Source organism: Salvelinus fontinalis, chromosome 11 (assembly GCF_029448725.1).
Source record: "Salvelinus fontinalis isolate EN_2023a chromosome 11, ASM2944872v1, whole genome shotgun sequence".
Taxonomy (NCBI): Eukaryota; Metazoa; Chordata; class Actinopteri; order Salmoniformes; family Salmonidae; genus Salvelinus; species Salvelinus fontinalis.
In genome coordinates, this window is record NC_074675.1 from 12,420,481 (window position 1) to 12,441,740 (window position 21,260).

General features: G+C 42.9%; 1 protein-coding gene across 2 annotated transcripts in view; it reads right to left on the reverse strand.

Annotated features, from left to right (window-relative positions):
• Positions 1 to 21,260, reverse strand: part of LOC129865054 (protein lin-7 homolog A-like) — a 30,110-nt gene that overhangs the window by 4,252 nt on the left and 4,598 nt on the right. Inside the window, exons 2-5 of one of the 2 annotated variants that reach the window (XM_055937489.1) lie at positions 15,937 to 16,055; positions 9,781 to 9,852; positions 6,843 to 7,052; positions 292 to 503 (exon numbers count right to left, since the gene is read on the reverse strand). In XM_055937489.1, coding sequence (XP_055793464.1) covers positions 292 to 503; positions 6,843 to 7,052; positions 9,781 to 9,852; positions 15,937 to 16,055 — 613 coding nt within the window. Of the gene's footprint in view, positions 1 to 287; positions 504 to 6,842; positions 7,053 to 9,780; positions 9,853 to 15,936; positions 16,056 to 21,260 lie in introns of both variants that reach the window. The other variant, XM_055937490.1, reaches the window with a different exon arrangement.

Below are 21,260 nucleotides of genomic sequence, written 5' to 3' on the forward strand. Positions count from 1 at the left end.
ATCCCTGTCAGATCCTTAAAATAGTATGAATCTAAATTAAATCATAGTTTGGTGAATATATAGCCAGTTTAGAGGACTGTTATTCTTACTGTACCAGCTGTTATCTTCATCTGTGTGGTCCTTCTCCTTGGTGGCCCCCTAGCCTGGTCCCAGATTTGTTTGTGCTGTCTTGCCAACACCTATAGTCATTTTTGGTGTGACAATGCCCATAGGAGTTGGCAAGACAATACAAATAGATCTGGCACCAGGCTACGGTCCCCCACCCTTAAAGCAATGAAAAGCCTCACCTACGACATATGGTTCTGCTGGGTAGTGAGGTTCTGCTGCTGCTGAGCCTGCATGAGGAGCTGCTGCTGCTGGCGGCGGCGGGCCGTGCGGAGCTTCTCGAAGCGCGCCTCCATCTCCTCCAGGACCTTGGGCGTGTAGCGTACCACCAGCTTCACACTGTCCTTGGCTGCCTTCAGAAGCTCCACCGCCTTCTCGTGGTGCTCCCCCTCCACACTCTGGGGAGATACAGTGAAAGAGAATGAGAGAGAGAAGAGACTCAGCACATTTAAGAAATGTGGTGGCAATGTGTTAGTGTTGTAGTGATATGGTCTCTGAAGTCTGCCTCAGTTTCTTAATTGGCATGGACAGAGAAATAAAGAAACTTTGCCAAGACTTTTATGTAAGCAACAATGACACAGTTACACAGCAGCAGCTTCAGTTTCTAAATGGTTACAACCAATTAGGTTTGAAATGGAAGTCAAATGTATTTCTACTTAGTTCAACAAGCATTGCATATTTGGAATAATTAGTAATTCCTCCTCAAGCCCAGAGTAATATACAGTACCAAGCAACATTTTCGACACACCTACTCATTCAAGGGTTTTACTTTATTTTTACTATTTTCAAAAAAATAATAAAGACATCACACTATGAAATAACACATATGGAATCAAAAAAGTGTTAAATAAATTTAAACAATTTTCTATTTGAGATTCTTCAAAGTAGCCACCCTTTGCCTTGTTGACAACTTTGGCATTCTCTCAACCAGCTTCATGAGGTAGTCACTTGGAATGCATTTCAATTTTGTATTTTAAAAAAATCATTATTTAACCAGGTCAGCCAGTTAAGAACAAGTTCTCATTTACAACTGCGACCTGGCCAAGATAAAGCAAAGCAGTGCGACAAAAACAACAACACAGAGTTACACATAAACAAACGTACAGTCAATAACACAAAATAAAAATCTATGCACAGTGTGTGCCAATGTAGAAGTGTAGGGAGGAAGGCAATAAATAGACCATAGAGGCAAAAATAATTACAATTTAGCATTAATACTGGAGTGATAGATATGCAGATGACGATGTGCAAGTAGAGATACTGGGGTGCAAAAGAGCAAAAGGGTAAGTAATAATATGGGGATCAGGTAGTCAGGTGTGCTACGTATTTACAAATTGGCTGTGTACGGGTACAGTGATCGAAAAGCTGCTCTGACAGCTGATACTTAAAGTTAGAGAGGGAGATATAAGACTCCAGCGTCAGAGATTTTTGCAATTTGTTCCAGTCATTGGCAGCAGAGAACTGGAAGGAAAGGCGGCCAAAGGAAGTGTTGACTTTGGGGATGACCGGTGCAATAAACCTGCTGGAGCGCGTGCTATGGGTGGGTGTTGCTATGGTGACCAGTGAGCTGAGATAAGGCGGGGCGTACCTAGAAAAGACTTATATATGACCTGAAGCCAGTGGATTTGGCGATGGATATGTAGTGAGGGCCAGCCAACGAGAGCATACAGGTCGCAGTGGTGGGTAATACAGTTGAAGTCGGAAGTTTACATACACCATAGCCAAATATATTTAAACTCAGTTTTTCACAATTCCTGACATTTAATCCTAGTAAAAATTCCCTGTCTTAGGTCAGTTAGGATCACCACTTTATTTTAAGAATGTGAAATGTCAGAATAATAGTAGAGAGAATTATTTATTTCAGCTTTATTTTCTTTCATCACATTCCCAGTGGGTCAGAAGTTTCCATACACTCAATTAGTATTTGGTAGCATTGCCTTTAAATTGTTTAACTTGGGTCAAACGTTTCAGGTAGCCTTCCACAAGTTTCCCATAATAATTTGGGTGAATTTTGGCCTAGTCCTCCTGACAGAGCTGTTGTAACTGAGTCAGGTTTGTAGGCCTCCTTGCTCGCACACACTTTTTCAGTTCTGCTCACAAATTTTCTATGGGATTGAGGTCAAGGCTTTGTGATGGTCACTCCAATACCTTAACTTTGTTGTCCTTAGGCCAATTTGCCACAATTTTGGAAGTATGCTTGGGGTCATTGTCCATTTGGAAATTGCTCCCAAGGACGAACCAGACTTGTGGAAGTCTACAATTATTTTTCGGGGTCTTGGCTGATTTCTTTTGATTTTCCCATGATGTCAAGCAAAGAGGCACTGAGTTTGAAGGTAGGCCTTGAAATACATCCACACGTACATCTCCCATTGACTCAATTTGTGTCAATTAGCCTATCAGAAGCTTCTAAAGCCATGACATAATTTTCTGGAATTTTCCAAGCTGTTTAAAGGCACAGTCAACTTAGTGTATGTAAACTTCTGACACACTGGAATTGTGATACATTGAATTATCAGTGAAATAATCTGTCTGTAAACAATTGTTGGAAAAATTACTTGTGTCATGCACAAAGTAGATGTCCTAACCGACTTGCCAAAACTATAGTTTGTTTACAAGATATTTGTGGAGTGGTTGAAAAACAAGTTTAATGTATGTGTATGTAAACTTCCGACTTCAACTGTATATGGGGCTTTGGTGATAAAACGGATGGCACTGTGATAGACTACATCCAGTTTGCTGAGTAGAGTGTTGGAGGCTATTTTGTAAATGACATCGCCGAAGTCAAGGATCGGTAGGAAAGTCAGTTTTACGAGGGTATGTTTGGCGGCATGAGTGAAGTAGGCTTTGTTGTGAATTAGGAAGCCGATTCTAGATTTAATTTTGGATTGGAGAGGCTAATGTGAGTCTGGAAGGAGAGTTTACAGTCTAACCAGACACCTACAGTAGGTATTTGTAGTTGTCCACATATTCTAGTTCAGAACCATCCAGAGTAGTGATGCTAGTCGGGTGGGCAGGTGCGGGCAGCAATCGGTGGATGAGCATGCACTTAGTTTTACTAGCATTTAAAGGCAGTTGGAGGCCATGGAAGGAGTGTTGTATGGCATTGAAGCTTGTTTGGAGGTTTGTTAGCACAGTGTCCAAAGAAGGGCCAGATGTATAGGTGAGAGGTGGATCAGAGGATCACCAGCAGCAAGAGCGACATCATTGATATATACAGAGAAAAGAGTCGTCACGATAATTGAACCCTGTGGCACCCCCATAGAGACTGCCAGAGGTCCGGACAACAGGCGATTTGACACACTGAACTCTCTCTGAGAAGTAGTTGGTGAACCAGGCGAGGCAGTCATTTGAGAAGCCAAGACTATTGAGTCTGCCAATAAGAATGCGGTGATTGACAGAGTCGAAAGCCTTGGCCAAGTTGATGAAGACGGCTGCACAGTACTGTCTTTTATTGATGTCGGTTATGATATCGTTTAGGACCTTGAGCGTGGCTGATGTGCACCCATGACCAGCTCGGAAACCAGATTGCATAGTGGAGAAGGTATGGTGGGATTCGAAATGGTCAGTGATCTGTTTATTAACTTGGCTTTCGAAGATTTTAGAAAGGCAGGGCAGGATGGATATAGGTCTATAACAGTTTGGGTCAACAGTGTCTCCCCCTTTGAAGAGGGGGATGACCACTGCAGCTTTGGGGATCTCAGACGATATGAAAGAGAGGTTGAATAGGCTAGTAATAGGGGTTGCAACAATTTAGGCTGATACATTTAGAAAGAGAAGGTCCAAATTGTCTAGCCCGGCTGATTTGTAGGGATCCAGATTTTGCAGTTCTTTCAGAAAGTCAGGTGTCTGGATTTGGGTGAAGGAGATTTGGGTGAAGGAGAAACAGTAAAGATAAACTTGTTGTAAATCCAGCCACGATAAAGTTCATATTTATATCAAAAAATCTTTGTTTACATTGGCGCGTTATGTTCAGTAATGTTTTGCCTCCAAAACATCTGGTGATTTTGCAGAGAGCCACATCAATTTACAGAAATACTCATAATAAACATTGCTAAAAGATACAATTGTTATGCATGGAATTATAGATAAACTTCTCCTTAAGGCAACTGCTGTGTCAGATTTCCCAATTATTTTTCGGAAAAAGCACACCATGCAATAATCTGAGTACGGCGCTGAGACACAAAAACAAGCCATACAGATGCCCGCCATATTGTGGAGTCAACAGAAGTCAGAAATAGCATTATAAATATTCACTTACCTTTGATGATCTTCATCAGAATGCACTCCCAAGAATCCCAGTTCCACAATAAATGTTTGTTTTGTTCGATTAAGTCCATCATTTCTGTCCAAATACCTTCTTTTTGTTTGCAGGTTTGGTACACAAATCCAAACTCAGGAGGCGTGGACAAGTCCAGGTGAAAGTTCAGACGAAAAGTCATATTACAGTTCGTAGAAACATGTCAAACGAAGTATAGAATCAATCTTTAGGATGTTTTTATCATAAATCTTCAATAATGTTTCAACCGGAGAATTCCTTTGTCTGTAGAAATGCAATGGAACGCAGCTAACTCTCACGGGAGCGCGCGAGACTGAGCTCGTGGCACTCTGCCAGACCCCTGACTCAATCAGCTCTCATTCCCCCCTCCCTCACAGTAGAAGCATCAAACAAGGTTCTAAAGACTGTTGACATCTAGTGGAAGCCTTAGGAAGTGCAATATGACCCCATAGACGCTGTATATTCGATAGGCAATGACTTGAAAAACTACAAACCTCAGATTTCCCACTTTCTGGTTGGATTTTTTCGCAGGTTTTTGCCTGTCATATGAGTTCTGTTATACTCACAGACATCATTCAAACAGTTTTAGAAACTTCAGTCTTTTCTATCCAAATGAACTAATTATATGTATATTCTAGCTTTTAGGACTGAGTAGCAGGCAGTTTACTCTGGGCACCTATTTATCCAATCTACTCAATACTGCCCCCCAGTCCCAAAGAAGTTAACCGCTACAATGAAACTGGCACTCATGAGGACCGCCACAGGAAAGGAAGACCCAGAGTTACCTCTGCTGCAGAGGATAAATTCATTAGAGTTAACTGCATCTTAGATTGCAGCCCAAATAAATTCTTCACAGAGTTCAAGTAACAGACACATCTCAACATCAACTGTTCAGAGGAGACTGCGTGAATCAGGCCTTCATGGTTGAATTGCTGCAAAGAAACTATTACTTAAGGACATCAATAAGAAGAAACTTGCTTGGGCCAGGAAACATAAGCAATGAACATTAGACTGGTGGAAATGTGTCCTTTGGTCTGATGAGTCCCAAATTTTTAATTTTTGGGTCCAACCGCCATGTCTTTGTGAGACGCGGAGTAGGGGAAGGGATGATCTCTGCATGTGTGGTTCCCACCGTGAAGCATGGAGGAGGAGGTGTGATGGTGTGAGGGAGCTTTGCTGGTGACACTGCAAGTGATTTGTTTAGAATTCAAAGCACACTTAACCAGCATGGCTACAACATCATTCTGCAGTGATACGCCATCCAATCTGGTTTGTGCTTAGTGGGACTATCATTTGTTTTTCAACAGGACAATGACCCAACACACCTCCAGATTGTGTAAGGGCTATTTGACCAAGAAAGAAAGTGATGGTGTGCTGCATCAGATGACCTGGCCTCTGCAATCACCCGATCTCAACCCAATTGAGATGGTTTGGGATTGACCGCAGAGTGAAGGAAAAGCAGTCAACGAGTGCTCAGCATATGTTGGAACTTCTTCAAGACTATTGAAAAAGCATTCCAGGTGAAGCTGGTTGAGAGAATGCCAAGCGTGTGCAAAGCTGTCATCAAGGTAAAGGGTAACTACTTTGAAGAATCTAAAATATAAAAGATATTCTGATATGTTTAACACTTTTTTGGTTACTACATGATTCCATATGTTATTTCATAGTTTTGATGTCTTCACAATTATTCTACAATGTAGAAAATAGTACAAATATAGAAAAACCCTTGAATGAGTAGGTGTGTTCAAACTTTTGACTGGTACTGTATATTTTCACATTACAATTCTGGATGTCACGGAAGTCAAATGAATCCTTCATGAAGCTTGCTTTTTAAAGCACACGTTTGATTAGTGTTTGTCTGAAGAAGGCACTTTTAAGTCCAAACACATCCTGACTTCACCATGTAAATTGGTTTTCATTTGATGGTGTAAATGGAGAGTTACGGAATAGGATTCGGCAAGGAGTGACTTTGAAAGGCCAAACTGCTAAGCCGTGTGAAGTTTGGAACACTTTGCTCATGGTGACATTTGCTTCTTCTAAAAAACTGTCGCTTTGATATAGCGTTTGTTGTTGCCCATTGCTTTAGTCATTTAGTCGTAGATAGCTCTCCTATATCTTGGACGCTGGCTCACTATAAGCCTCTTTTTATTTAGGCTTCAGAAAACCAATCACTCTGCTTGACCCTATCAATATTGTGAAAGTTTGACTCAAGGTTTAGACAGAATGCTTCCCTGCTCGGATGTGGTTTGTCAGAAGAAATTTCAAGCAAGACGAGAAAATGAATACCTTGAAATATTAACAACAGCACAACACAACTGTGATTGGGATTCGTAAAATAGAAGACGCAAATTCACCGAATATCATGAATAGGGTACAGAGTTTTTCCTGGTTGGTTCACGTGGTCAGGAAAATCTGACCATGTAACCAGACCTAGCGGTAATCATAAATAAGCAACACATACCACACCATTGACAGACAGGAGCTGGTCCCCCCGTTTTAGGCCCCCGTGCCTCTCAGCCAAGCCCCCTGGGATGATGCGGGAGATATAGATGGGAGAGTTCTGCTCCTTGCCGCCCATCACGTTGAAGCCCAGCCCCTCCTCCGTCTTGGGCAGCTCTACCACTCGGGGGTGAGAGTGACCCTCGCTGGCCGCAAAGGCTGCAACTGTGGCCTGCAGAGAGAGACAGATGAGAGGATAACGATCAGACCATTATTGGTGTGTTCAGCACTAACTCCAAGCCCTATACCACCCTATTTTGTCTACCACACAAATAGATTAGATAATGACTATACTAAGTGCATGAACTGGGATTGCATTTCCCAACAGCCAAATAAACTTTCCCATACCCAAGAGCAATGTAGAAGCAAAGTGTGCAGACTTAAATTCACTCTGTGGGTGGGACCTTCTGACTTCTCTCTCTAAATGGGGCTTAGAGACGTCCAGTAGGGCTGAGAATAACAAAGTGAGAACCAAGGCGATGATGGTGATGTATTGTATAGCCATGTGAGATGTTTTCTGGCTCTGTGAGAACATGAATTAGCACATATCTGTCGCAGCTGGAGAAGAAGACGCGAGATAACTTCCACCCCCACGAACTAAATGTCTGTGAGCCTGCTTCATTAAATTACACTGGCTTGGGATGGCTTTCAAGTTCTAGAGGAATCTTCTTCTCACCTTGTCGTCTGAAACAAAGTGTGCAGGAGCTTGTTATCCCAGCCTGGAAAAGGAACAGCAGATGTACATCGCCACAGGTGCCGCTCTGTCAAGTCTGTCTCATTATTATTATTAAGCAATACTTTCTCAGGAAACTGCAGGGGGAAAAGGCCTCTGTTTCAAAGCTTGGTGTATGTGGATCCAAAGTTTCCCCTGGCAGGTGAAAGCCCTGAGATCCTCCACTTCTTCGTCCCCCCCTTTCCATCTCTCTCTCCCACTGTGAGGTAAAGAAGCACTGTGTTCAGTATGCCACCATCCCCACTCTGGCTAACGGTAAATCGACCTTCACAAGTTTATCTCCCTTCCTGGGAGGAAGAAACTAGATGGCATATGGCTGCCTCCTCCAAATGCAAAAAGTGTCTGGGGCGAACCAAACACAAATGACAGCTTACTGGGAAATTGCCCAAGTAATGTCACAGTACCGTATGGAAATGACTTAATTTCATAAAATGTTATTATCATCAGCCATCAGTTCAGCTCAGTCTTTTCTCTGGAGCACCATAGACTAAGTGGTCTCCCATCTCTGGAAGATAAAATATAAAAACCTCAGGCCAGGAATTACAGCCTGGAATTGATTCAATTAACTGGGTAATAAACTGAATCAAGTGCTCATGTTCTCAGGTGGAACACATTTTAATTGGTAAACGCTCACCAGCAACACTGCAGCAAAGGCATCTAAAATAGCATCTACCCTGCTAATGCCTCAAGATTGCTGGTTTATCAAGGGATCCCTGGTTTTCCACTATAACACGTTTTTAGGCTCCCGATGTCCTACTTAAAGTGATTCATGTGAAATGTGCTGAGTGCTGCCCTCCAGGTCTTTGGTCAGTGATGTACTTGAGATGTACTTGGAGAAGAGGCTGATGAAACAAGCACCGGCTCAGCTAAACGGAAACTCTCAGGAGGGCGGCACTTTCAAAAGCAGCGCACCATCTCATTTCGATGTCATCGATTGAAATCACTCCCATGGGCGTGGAAGCCAGTCAACGGAGTTTGCTTCCATGTTAATTGCTGCTCCACTGGTGGCTGTATTTAATATGCTTTGAAAAGACTGGTGATGGACAAGGACAAAGTTGAAAGGCACTTCATGCTGTTGTCATTGCTTTCTTGTGTAAACAGTGTCATATGGACAATCTGGCTTACTTTAACACTGTTAAGTACAAGCCCCAAGGCCTCTTTCATGAATTGTAAAGTAGTTTGATTAGACCTATCTACATTCTCTCTTTCAAAACAGCCTTTGAATATGCTATGAAAATAAAATGATGTGTTAATGAAGATGTACTTTATAATGTTGAACAGGGACCTTGAATTTTCAACTAATTATGGATATTCGAAGGGAAATGAAAAGGACACGTCGCTGTAACAGCAGCATATCATCAACCTCAAAACCATTTGATCTGAGCAGGCTAGAAAGAGTATTTTGATATTCCATCAACATCAGATACAGTGGTGTCCTTCAATAGGCCTAAGCTATGTCTTTGCACACCTTTCATCCAAGGTGGAAATTCACAACACAATCCACAGTCTGATTAAAGTTGTAAAAAAGGTTTACTACTCCTTGAGAAAGGGACTGAACCATAGTCAAAGTTTTGCAAACCATTTGCGATTGAAGAGACGATGTTTCGCTGATAAAAAAGAGCCCTTTGGAATTGTACTCCACACCGGGCCTAGTTATCTATTCATTCTGCTTGCCCAGTGTTGTCAATCAATCTGTGTCCTACCCCTCTATGTGCCCAGTCTCTGGAAGGAGCATCCAATTGAATCAGTCAGTGTGCGTACCTCCCTATGTTGCCCCATCTCTTCTTCACTCCCTCTCTGATGTTTTGTTAACACTGGGAGAGAGGACTGAGATGCACTCCTCTCTCTCATCTCACCCTCCCTCTTTTCCTGTCCCCCTTTCACTGTTAGATGTCTGCTTGCTTTATTCTCCTCCACAAAAGAAGCTCTCCTCAGAAGGAATATGAATGAGCGGTGGCGGAGGGACTCATTGGTAGAACCTCTCAAGTGTTTACATCCAAAGTCTGCTAATGAGTAATTCATTGTACACCAAACCTGCTCCATTCTTTGATCATCTGAAGGATACATGATGGGTGTTTGTGTATCTAGGCTACGTTGTACAGTATCTTTCAGCCTCAAGTTTGGTCAATACAGCTAAGCCAGTCTGAGATTAGAGTATGTTGCTCACCTTCGCTGTAGCCCGTGCCTGGTACTCCGGACAGCCATTGACTGTGATTGTTTCATGCATGTACTGGTACACCTGAAAGAGAGAGAAAAATGGACAAACTATGAGTGTATTTTCTCAGTACTTTTGAATTCTCTGCTACATTTCTCCAAGTCTCTTGCATGTTCAATCCATGTCGTAGGCTACCAGCCTTGGTAGTTGGTAGGGTTAGGTTTTTGATTTCAATTCAAACCTGTATTTTGAGAGTGTTTATTTTGCAAATACCTTCGAAGATTATGTAGATATTCATTGTATTTCCTGCTGCCTTCTGCTACTTACTGCCCTTAAGGCTGCTCAAACATCTGGTCCCTACGACAATTAGCATAAGCAAACCGTGGTGCATCAGTAAGTACAAAATACTCATAGCACACTGTAGTGTGGCGCTACTACCCCTTTTGGTTTTCTCTCATGTGGGTAACACATGGCACTGAGTAAATAAACTGAAGAGAGTGGTGTTTGGAACGGAGTAGCGAGTGGAGCTAAGACTCTTGGTACTGTAGGTGAATTTCCACTGAGGATGTACCCCGGTGTTCTACCAAAAAGCCTCAGACCTGTCTGTTTCCAGCTCCATGGCCCAGCTCCTGGTACTCACTGGGCCATGGCTCAGTGGACCTGACCTGACTTGGGGCCAAGGCAAGGCAACTGGGGCTTTTCGGGCATCATTTATATACTGAACAAAAATATAAACGCAACATGCAACAATTTCAACGATTTTACTGAGTTACAGTTCATATAAGTAAATCAGTCAATTGAAATAAATTCATTAGGTCCTAATCTATGGCTTTCACATGACTGGGCAGGGGTGCAGCCATGGGTGGGCCTGGGAGGGAAGTTGGGAGCCAGGCCCACCCACTGGGGAGACAGGACCTGACAATCAGAATTAGTTTTTCCCACAAAGGGCTTTATTACAGACATAAATACTCCTCAGTTTCATCAGCTGTCCAGGTGGCTGGTCTCAGATGATCCCACGAGTGAAGAAGCCGGATGTGGAGGTCCTGGGTTACACATGGTCTGCGGTGTGAGACGTACAGCCAAATTCTCTAAAACAACATTGGAGGTGGCTTATGGTAGAGAAATGAACATTACATTTTCTGTCAACAGTTCTGGTGGACATTCCAGCAGTCTGCATGCCAATTGCATGCTCCCTCAGTCCTATGTGGCATTGTGCTGTGACAAAACTGCACATTTTAGAGTGGCCTTTTATTGTCCACAGCACAAGGTGTACCTGTGTACTGATCATGCTGTTTAATCAGCTTCTTGATATGCCAAACATGTCAGGTGTATGGATTGTCTTGACAAAGGAGAAATGCTCACTAACAGGGATGTAAACAAATTTGGTCACAAAAGTTGAGAGAAATAAACTTTTTGTCAGTATGGAACATTTCTAGGATCTTTTATTTCAGCTCATGAAACATGGGACCAACACTTTACATGTTGCGTTTATATTTTTGTTCAGTGATACATAACAATGGCTAACTGTGAATGATGTTTAACACCTTACAAAGCAACTGTTTTGATTATGTAGAGGTTGTTGACTCCGCTCTTCACAAGTCCTCAATGTCGGCCCCAGCTATGTAATCACAATATCCCTAGTATAACTTAAGGGTGTATACACTAGTGGAACTCTGGTGTTACAGTCAGAAAGCAGTTCTTTGTTTTTCAGCTGAGCGACTCTTTGATTTCCAATGTTGAACACCATCTTGGGACCTTATTCCAGAACACCTCTTCCACATCTACAGTGTGTTCTAACCTCCTCTAAAGAGGAGTCAGCATTATGTGCCAATGGAAAGCTTTCAGGTGTAAAAGAGCTATTTTGAGTCGTTTCTATACAGAATATGACATACTGTATCGACACCATTTACAATAGCACCCCCAGTGTACAGTATGACATTATCATTGAAAATAAGAATGTGTTCTTAACTGACTTGCCTAGTTAAATAAAGGTACAATAAATACATTTTTTTTAAATGACACCTTCCTCTGGTAATCCAACAGAAACAACTAGAAACATTATGAATGCTCTGATTAGTGTTGCATTGCTGAACATTACATGAGACATTGGCCTAACATTCCCCATACGGGGTCATGTAATGTGACTCATATTAGCCCACATCCTTTGTGTGTTTTAGCCAAGAGGCTTGCGGCTGGTCCATTCTATAAACATTTTCAGTGCATCGTTCTTCATAGTAATATACAGCATCCATCCATCATTGTGAGCCTGATTTAAATACACTTAAGATGTATGGACTGTTGTGTATTCAAGGTCTCAGTGGATCCCTTGCCATGACTCAGGAGAATTGTGTCTTGGAAACACATGAATAACAATAAAGGTCAAGCTATTTCAATCTGTAATTTGCTTAACTATATGCACAAACATCCACTAGTTGAAGTGCAAATTGGATTTACCACTAACTACTGCTGAATTATTCAACGAGCAAACCAAATTAAATTGTAATGTCTCAAACCCTTCTTGAAGAACAACAGTGACTTAGTTTTTATCCTGTGCAGTGAATTGAAAGCTTTTTCATTGTATTGTTTTTCTCTGGAATGGAAACTAATAGGGTTTTTACTCATCGGCTCACACCTCGGTATGTCTCTACTCTCTACAAAGGAGAGCATGTGTTTTCTGGGCTCAACCATCGTTCAATGTTTCTGTATGATGAGCTGGAGCAAAACAAAGGCCTTGCCTCTTTGCGACTTCAAAGTGCTTCATCTGTTTCAACAATAAAACAAGTGGTTTCGTGAAGCCTTGGTATATCTGACTGATGAAAAACAAAGTCCATTGTTGATATGAAAATAAAAGAATAACCTCAAGCTCACAATTCCCAACAACCAAATAAATCAATTGTATTTTGTTCTGAGCAAGTAGATCACTTACAAGAATAAGATATTTGAGCTTTTTAGGTTGACCTTAATGAACCCAGTTGAACTCAGTCTGACAACACTGTTAATGAATGAACTTAATAACCTTCTGTTCTGATAATTCATTGGGGGGAAATAATCTCCAATAACATAAAGAAAACAGTCACAACATGGAACAAATTGCTGTGTTCTTTTTGCCGTCAGTTGATGTTGTGAAGCTCCAGGGAACATACAGATACATACAGGTAGAAAGAGCGCGAGAGAGAGAAAGAGAGAGAGAGAGTGAGATTTGAAAGACTTGCACTCCTGAAGGCATAATTTCTACCTCATTCCCCCTCCTGTTACTAAGCATCCATCTTTACCTCCGAACTCTACTTTCTTCCTTTCCCTCGTGAATATACTCTCTCTCTCTCTTCCCTCTCTCTCCTGACTCTCTGGTTCACTGGGCGTTTACCACGGCTCATTGTGCTTGATGGGCTGGGGGCTACCAGTCTACCGTCAGCCTTACGAAGACGCCACAATGCCTGATAGTGGAGAGAGCTGCCCAGAGGGTGGCTGGCATGACGCGTGTAACCATGGCTCCCTGACCGTCTCCCTCTCTTTACTGAGATGAGGAGTGGAGAGCAAAATGGGGAAGGATGAGACGGAGAGAGAGCTTGAAGAGCTCTCCTTCTCCTCTCTCTAGCCGACAGAGTTGAAAGGGGTCATTTGGTAGAAGCGAAATGGCATTTAATAACTGTTCATTCACAGACCTCCCTCGCTCTGTCAGCATGACACAAAAAGAGAATATTAAACACACAGAGATAATTAAATGAAGTGGCTTTCAGCCTTCAGCTCACAGTAAATGTAGTAAGAGACTAAGGTCTGCCCTCAACGGAGTGGCACACAAATCCTTTCCTTTATATGAATTCAAAGTGAGACCCGTATTCATCTGCACTATTCCATTATCATCAGGCTACTACGACTCTATGATCACATAATTGATTCAGTTCATTGGAACAGACTATGCTTTTTTTTTGCAAGGAAAAATGACCTGCATTGTTTTGTGACTAATGAAATTCATGATTCGATTTCATGTGTGTTTGAATCGTTTGCTCGGGCCTCTCGGATGACTTTCATCAGAACCAGTTCTTGATATGCATAAGGCTTTAAGTCAAGCTAACAGAGTGGCTGGAAATCATCATAAACTCCATCATTTCCAGCTGGTTAGCGCTCCCAGTCGTCTTCCCTGGTGTCCTTCCCTTTCCATTTGCAAAGCAGATTGACTCTGACGACTCACTTTCCCCGAGCTCCGAGATGTCATTGGTAGACATGGTTGGGAAGAGCAACGCTCCTCCTCACTCCATCTCTCTGTAATTGGGGGTCTTTCACCTTAGCAGGCATTTCCCTCCCACATCAATTTCCCCTATCGACAGTTAGCCAGTTAACCCCTTCACCCATAGCTAGGCTGATTCATGTGGCTGTAAATTCTATTGACACTGTGAAGAAGGTTTTCAGCCGGATCACCTCTGTGACTTCTACAGTAGAGACATGATCAAGCTACCCTGGTCTGTGGGATTCTGTGTCTGCTCATCAGACCATGAAATGAGCTTCACCAGCAGATATGAGACGAGGGGAACAAATCAAATCGCTCAATTACAATACCTGGTGGCCCCAGCTTAATGCAGTATAGGTCATCTGCATTAATGAAATGACATGCAGGTGAATCCCAATACCGCGCAACAATATATGGCTCTGACGCAACCCTTAATCTTCCTGTAATAGCTGTGGAGGCAATGATTTAATGGCCTACTATGTTGTTTAATTGAACATACTATGCTGTTTTTATTTTGGAGAATTGTCCATTGTTATATGTTAGTATTTTGCTGATACAGGCTTGTCTTGTGTGACTTAGTCATTTGTCTGGACGTACAGATAAGAGCCGTGTAGGTGTGACTGCAGTATGTGACATTCTGTTTTAACAATCTACAGGAACTTAGACGTGTGGAAACATGCAGGCTTGAACGGACAACGGTGGCAATGTTGAGTGGTTGTTTTGATTGCTTGATTTTTGCAAATCTAATAATAAAGTTGTTTTGAATGAAAAACAGTCTCTCTCCTTTTGGTTAGAATCCCCACGACGTAGCTCTCTCAACTACAAAGATTTCCCATCTGCAGACATATTACAGCACAGAACAGGGGTCAGATGAGATCAAATGTGATTACATTACGATTAACTCACCAATGTAGCTCAAAGAGGCTCAGCAGTCTAGTCCTGCTATGTCAGGGTATTAAGAGCGAGCCGCTGGGAAGTGTTTTATGATGCTCGTCACTATCAATAGTCTGCGGAAAATGTGCATGGAAAAATGTGCATGGAAAAATGTGCATGTGCTATAAAAGTGAATACAGGGGTTGTGACAGCATGCTGGATTGTAAACACATGCGACACGGCACGTATGACAAAGTATTGCTCAATTTACATAAACGCCATGTTCTCTGTTCTTCCATAGAGACATGGGAGCATTTATTGTCTTGGGAGGCTGTTAATCCAATAACCACTGACGTGAACGCCACAGCTGTTGAATGTTGCAGCATAACAGCATGTGCTGATAACGATCTCTGTAATAACAGCAATCATCCTCATGGCCACGACCACTCATCTTCACTCTCCAGCTCCTCTAGCAGTCAGACCTCTACGAGAAAGAGCCATTCTGCACCGTGGCAAAGTGTCAGCTCACACAAGGACGTCATTGACTGGAAACTATGGCCGGTCAGCCTCGGCATCTAGTCCAAGCTGATCCTCTCTAGTTTCCCTGGTGACTGGATGTGTTGTTGGTGGTTGAAGTGTTTCTCTCGCTCTTTCCCTCTCAACGGCCAGCTGTTGTAACCTAGTCTGTAGGGTGCTGCCTAGCTGCTACTCCTGGCAGAGACATGAAGCTTCCCCCACCACCAGGCAGCACCAGGCTCCAGTGTCTCTGCCTGACTCCCAGGCCAGACTTCTCTCATCCTGCTGTCCAATGAAAGGGCCAGCCCTCTCTGACATTTCCTCTAGTGGATTAAATTTCCTACTAGATGACCTCAGTCTGAGTATTGATGGCCCTCTTACTCTTCCGTCTGTGTGTCTGAGCTGACCGTGTCTGGGAAAACACACCTAAAAGTCTGCATTGTTGTGTAGCCACATTTATTCATTAAAATAACCATCAGTCACCTGTGGTCAATTTCCCTGTGTTGGCAGGAGCAAAAGGACCCTGGGGCAGTGGTGCAGGGGGATCGACTCACCTCTCTAATGGCTGTGCAGAACTCACTCTGCAACACCAACTTCAGGGACTGCAGCTTGTGACCCGGGACGTCCCCGGACTCCTGTAGCTTCTCCAGCAGCTCAATTGCCCTGGCCACATCTGACAGAGAGAGAGAAAGAAAGAAAGACAGAGAGGGAGAGGCAGAGAGAGGGAGGAGAGAGAGGGAGAGGCAAAGAGAAGGAGAGAGAGGAAGGTAGAGAGAGGTGGAGAAGGTCAGAGAGAGAGAGAGAGTGAAAGAGAGAAATGACAAGAAGGAAAAAAATGCCCCATTGAATTACATTAACCTCAGAGCCTTGAAAAAGAAGTCCAGAGCGAATCGATAGAGAGGATAATGGAAAAAAACTGAGTCAAGGCCAAGGGGAACAAGAGAGAGAGAGAAAGCAATCCCAGCGTAGTTTGCATTAGGCCTGCTCCATGCATGAGGAAATAGGGGGCGGACTTCGAGGGAGGGAATTGTTCCGTTCAAAGCGAGCGATTCCTGGCTGGAGCAGGCACCACGAGCATTAGATCCTTTAAAACAAACTCATGATGCCCTGAGTTAAAGACTTTGACTCCTGTGTCTAGTAAACTCTCCATTTCTAATTATCATCCCCTGAAGAAATCCAGAGTAAAGCAGATTTATTTCACACTCTTAGAGACAAATAGGGAAAATGAAAGAAATGAGAGTACATGCTGGAAGGGGAGAGGAGGGGTTTGGTGCTCAGCCTAATCGTTGGGTGTCACGTTCTGAACTTATTTCCTTTTTTATGTCTCTATTTTGGTTTGGTCAGGGCGTGAGTTGGGGTGGGCATTCTATGTTTTGTTTTATGTTTTGTATTTCTGTGTTTGGCCTGGTATGGTTCCCAATCAGAGGCAGCTGTCAATCGTTGTCTCTGATTGAGAACCATACTTAGGTAGCCTGTTTTCCCACTTTTGTTTGTGGGTGGTTGTTTTCTGTGTCTGTGTTTTCACCATACAGAACTGTTTCGATTTTAATTTCTTTCATTCACTTTGTTATTTTGTATTTTCGTGTTCTAAAATAATAAATTATCATGGACACTTACAACGCTGCATTTTGGTCCGATCCTTCATATTCCTCATCAGAAGGTGAAGACGAAGATCGTTACATTGGGTCAGTTGTTTTAGAAGAAACTAAATAAAAAGCAGTTGGTGGATAATGTGCATCTGTCACCCTTTATCCCTTGAGCATGTGCAAAGACCAGCGAGTCGCTCCAAAGTGATCAAACCACTTGTAATCAGCTACAGATGTTATATTTTTCCTACCTAGCTTGATGTCAAACACAGTGACACAGTGCCACTCAGGAGGGAAATTGCAAGATGATGTATTGGAGTCGATAATATAGCTTAGATGTGAAAAATGAAACGTCGTTAAGTGAGTCTACTTTATTAATCCAAGAAATATCCAACTGCATCGGAATAGCAAGTGTATACTGAGGCTAAGTGCAAGGATTCTAAACAAACATCTTAAACACTATTACCCTGGTGTTGAACTAGCGCCATGTTCTGTACAACACCAACAGAATGAGGTAAACACCCGACGATGTTTATAAACATCATGCCGAACCCAGGGAGGCTGGACTGAGACGGAAGACAATCTATTGTAACCCGGTGAGGCAGAGAGGAGACAGAAAAGCTATTACCGTTTACAGACCTAAGGCGAACTACGTAAGAGGAGGGAGAACTGCATACATAGAACTGTGGTTGTTTAGGCAGGTTTGTTTTGTGCCTCTATTAGGCAGTCAAACAGACATACAAGGGCACAACATTTACTGTTAGTACACAAGTATACATGGACAAAGAACATGATACCCAGAGTACCAGCGTGGATTACATTAAACCAGAAGAAATGGTGGGGTCGATTTCCATCGGGATTGGTTACTGCAAGCCACAGTGTTGTCAGGGAGATCTTTACAGGGCATTCATCACCCTAACTCCACGACTCCACTCAGCATCTTCTGTAATGATGGTGTTGTATAGCACAGATATTATCGCATAGGACGTTCTAAAGGATGTACAAAAAAATATAGGTTTTATTGTCACATACACCGGATAGGTGCAGTGAAATGTATTTTTTTTACAGGTTCGTTCATAGTAGTACGGCGCCCCTGGAGCTTAAGTTAAGTGCCTTGCTCAAGGGCACATTGGCTGATTTTTTCCCAGCTTGTCGGCTCGGGTATTCGAACCAGCGACCTTTCATTTACTGGCCCAACGCTCTAAGTCTAGGCGTGGGTGGTATAGTCTACCCTAGAGGCAGCTTGTTCTGGTAAGAACCCTAAGCTTTGGGGAGACGAGAGCGGAATTAGAGCTGGTCCATAGAGAGTCGGGCACAGGAAAGGGGACACTTTTCTCTGAACCTGTGAGTGTGAGCGGAGGAATCTAACAGTATTCATTACTACTTTACATTACCCCTACAATGGTAATGTAGCTAATGTACAGAATTTCCATCAGATTGAATAAGCATCCAATGAGTCCTTAAGTAAGGTGAACGAGGTTGTAAAACATTCTGTACCATACCTGTAAAAAACAAAGTTAGCTCTGTACTAATGAGTGGCCAGTAATCTGCTGGTATTATTCCAAGCAGCCTGGGTAGTTTATGAGCATTTATTTCTCATTATAGCGAGGTCAGAGCCAGATCAGGAGCGCTTTTGCCTGCTCTCGTTTGCTCATTAGCGCCAATTTCTTCATCCACGTCAAGGTCTCTGACGAGGCCTTCGACATCGAGCAACGCTTCAAAGATGAAGATTTCTAAAACATTTTTGTTTATAGATGGGATTTTTCGGAAGGTCAGTTTTTGTACTTTGACGCTACACTGATCAAAAGCAATAGTTGGGATTCTCCACCTGTTCAGCACCACTTTCAAGTAGTTTGGCTTTCAACTTCTGTCTGGGGAATTAAATAAATACATTCTTTGAAATAAACTGGGTTATAGGCTAAGAAGCTATTTTGTAAAAGTAAAGCTAACCGTGTTTGACTGCTAAAGGGAAGGATTTCGGGTATCAAGTTGTTTGAAAGGAGAAAGCAGTCCGGAAAAGTCTTAGGCTACAAGCAGTCAAAGGCAGTATTTTAGACCCCTATTTGAATAACAAAAATATCGCAAATACTGTAACGACGCCATAAATGTCATGCCCCATCTCCCCTATTCAGACTGTCCAGTGTCTGAGCTCAGTCAGCCAACACACCAGCAGTAAATAGGACCTCTTGTTACCAGATGTAACAGTTGTTATCCCCCTAGACCAGTGATGAGGGCTAGACTACAGCAGAGGCTCTCCTGCTCCTAGAGTTATTACAGGTCATAGGTCATAAAAGCCTCCCCTCTCCAGCAGTTGCATTTCATTTGCTGCATCGTGACACTTATCATGCCCATCATCCACACTGCTTCCCTTGGTCTGCTAGCTCATCCCCTCTGCAAGCACTGTCGTGTCGATTTGTTTCAATAAGTAGATGGCTATTTGTGGACAGAATGTCTTGGACAGACCGTGGATAGTGTTGTGTGATAATTGTTGTAGAACATGCAGCAGTAATAGAACACCATCCATTCCTGTGAGGAGCTGCCTACGTCAGGCATTTCTGCTGGAATCCTGTATTTTGTCTACGGTGTGAGGACTGAGGAGTGAGACATCAAATGGTTTCCTTTGTGTGTGATCTAAGGGGTATAAACCCAGAGGGTATAAGATTTGCTTGGCAGCCCAGGGTGATTTTCAGTTTCAATGACTATGGGAATCCAGGCACAGAGTTATGTCACATCCAAATAGCTTAGTCTGCAACGACTCCCAAATAAGACACGTTACAATGACGCGTCACATCAAATCCCTGCATGGTGCATTCAGCCACATCACCTAGGAGACCAGCTGAGAACTTATTAAGTCCTTATTATAGTTGGCTATGTTGACACACACAGACCAGTAAAAACATGGTAATATTGAGCTACACCACCAACAGCAAGTCCCTCAGCCTACAATACTAATACAAACCGCTTTGAAAGAGTAGCTCTACACACCACTAAGAATACCCTCACCGCCCACATGGCGTGGCCCGTTACCAAGCCGGAGCCACTCCATGAATAACTACAGTACATTTGGAGGGTAACACACAGTCAGCCAACACGATCCTGGCCTGCCTTACTAACTAACACTCCAACCCATCTGAGAGAGGAGCTTGAGAGTATGCATGGATCTGGCCCTCTCTCTCGCTCTATTCCACTTCATTAAAAGACCGTGTCTCAGTGAATCCCCAGGATACCAGTCCTGTAGGCCTCTACAGAGCTCCTCTCTTTGGATTTCCTCACTCCACTGTCCTCACTCCACTGTCCTCACTCCACTGTCCTCACTCCACTGTCCTCACTCCACCGAGATGGATTCACTCAACCACTAAACCATTAGCATTCTCCTCGTCGTTCCTCTTCTCCACACTCCAATGAGACTTCAGCCCCCTTAGCGCTTCACCAACTCTAGAGATGGACTCAGGGGGTCCAGATGTCCGCAACATCTGTGGGACTCACCCTTCCTCCCCCCGCCGCAAAATGAAAATATTTAAAGAGCAGTTACTGTATGTTCAGCTTTAACGCTGACACAACTGCAAATCGATGTTGCCATTAGAACCTCTGCAAGGCATGAGCACCGTTTGCAATATAAAAAAAAAGATCCTGTTTCATTTGACACATATTTTCAAGGGAAGACAAAGGTGTCAAGGTGATACTGCTGCTCTTATTGGAGGTGTAATTAAGGATGGGAGCAAGAGATGGGATACAAAACAATGGTTGTTCAAAGTTAAACATACAACTCCTAATTCACATGAATTCAATCTGTGAAGTATGGGAGGCATGTTTCTTGCCTCACTATTCTATAAGTAAATAAAGTATGAAACACCAGTACTTTGCTATGCATTGAGTAGTCAGGAACATTGATGCTACGAGCCAAACATCTGACCTAGTTTAACTTCTCTTTGCCACACAGCAGTGAGAACACATTACCATTGCCTGATTGGATGAGCTGAACGTAACGAGACGTGTTCTTTGGGGCGGTCACATAGGGCTCTCATCTACCATTTTCTATTTCAACAATCACTCCTGACTGGGTAATGACACATTTCTCTATTTGAAAGGTTTTATCATCCGTCTCCAATTACAACAGAGAGTGAAGCAAACTTACTGGTTACTGAAATCCCTGTGGTCAACTTCAACCAAAATGATACTGTACGTCCTCCAGTGTACGTATGAATACATTCCTAATGGGCCTATGTATGTGTCCCTAACAGCAATAAAGACAGAAATATAAGCAATAAAACAAAGGCCAATAAAAATAATAT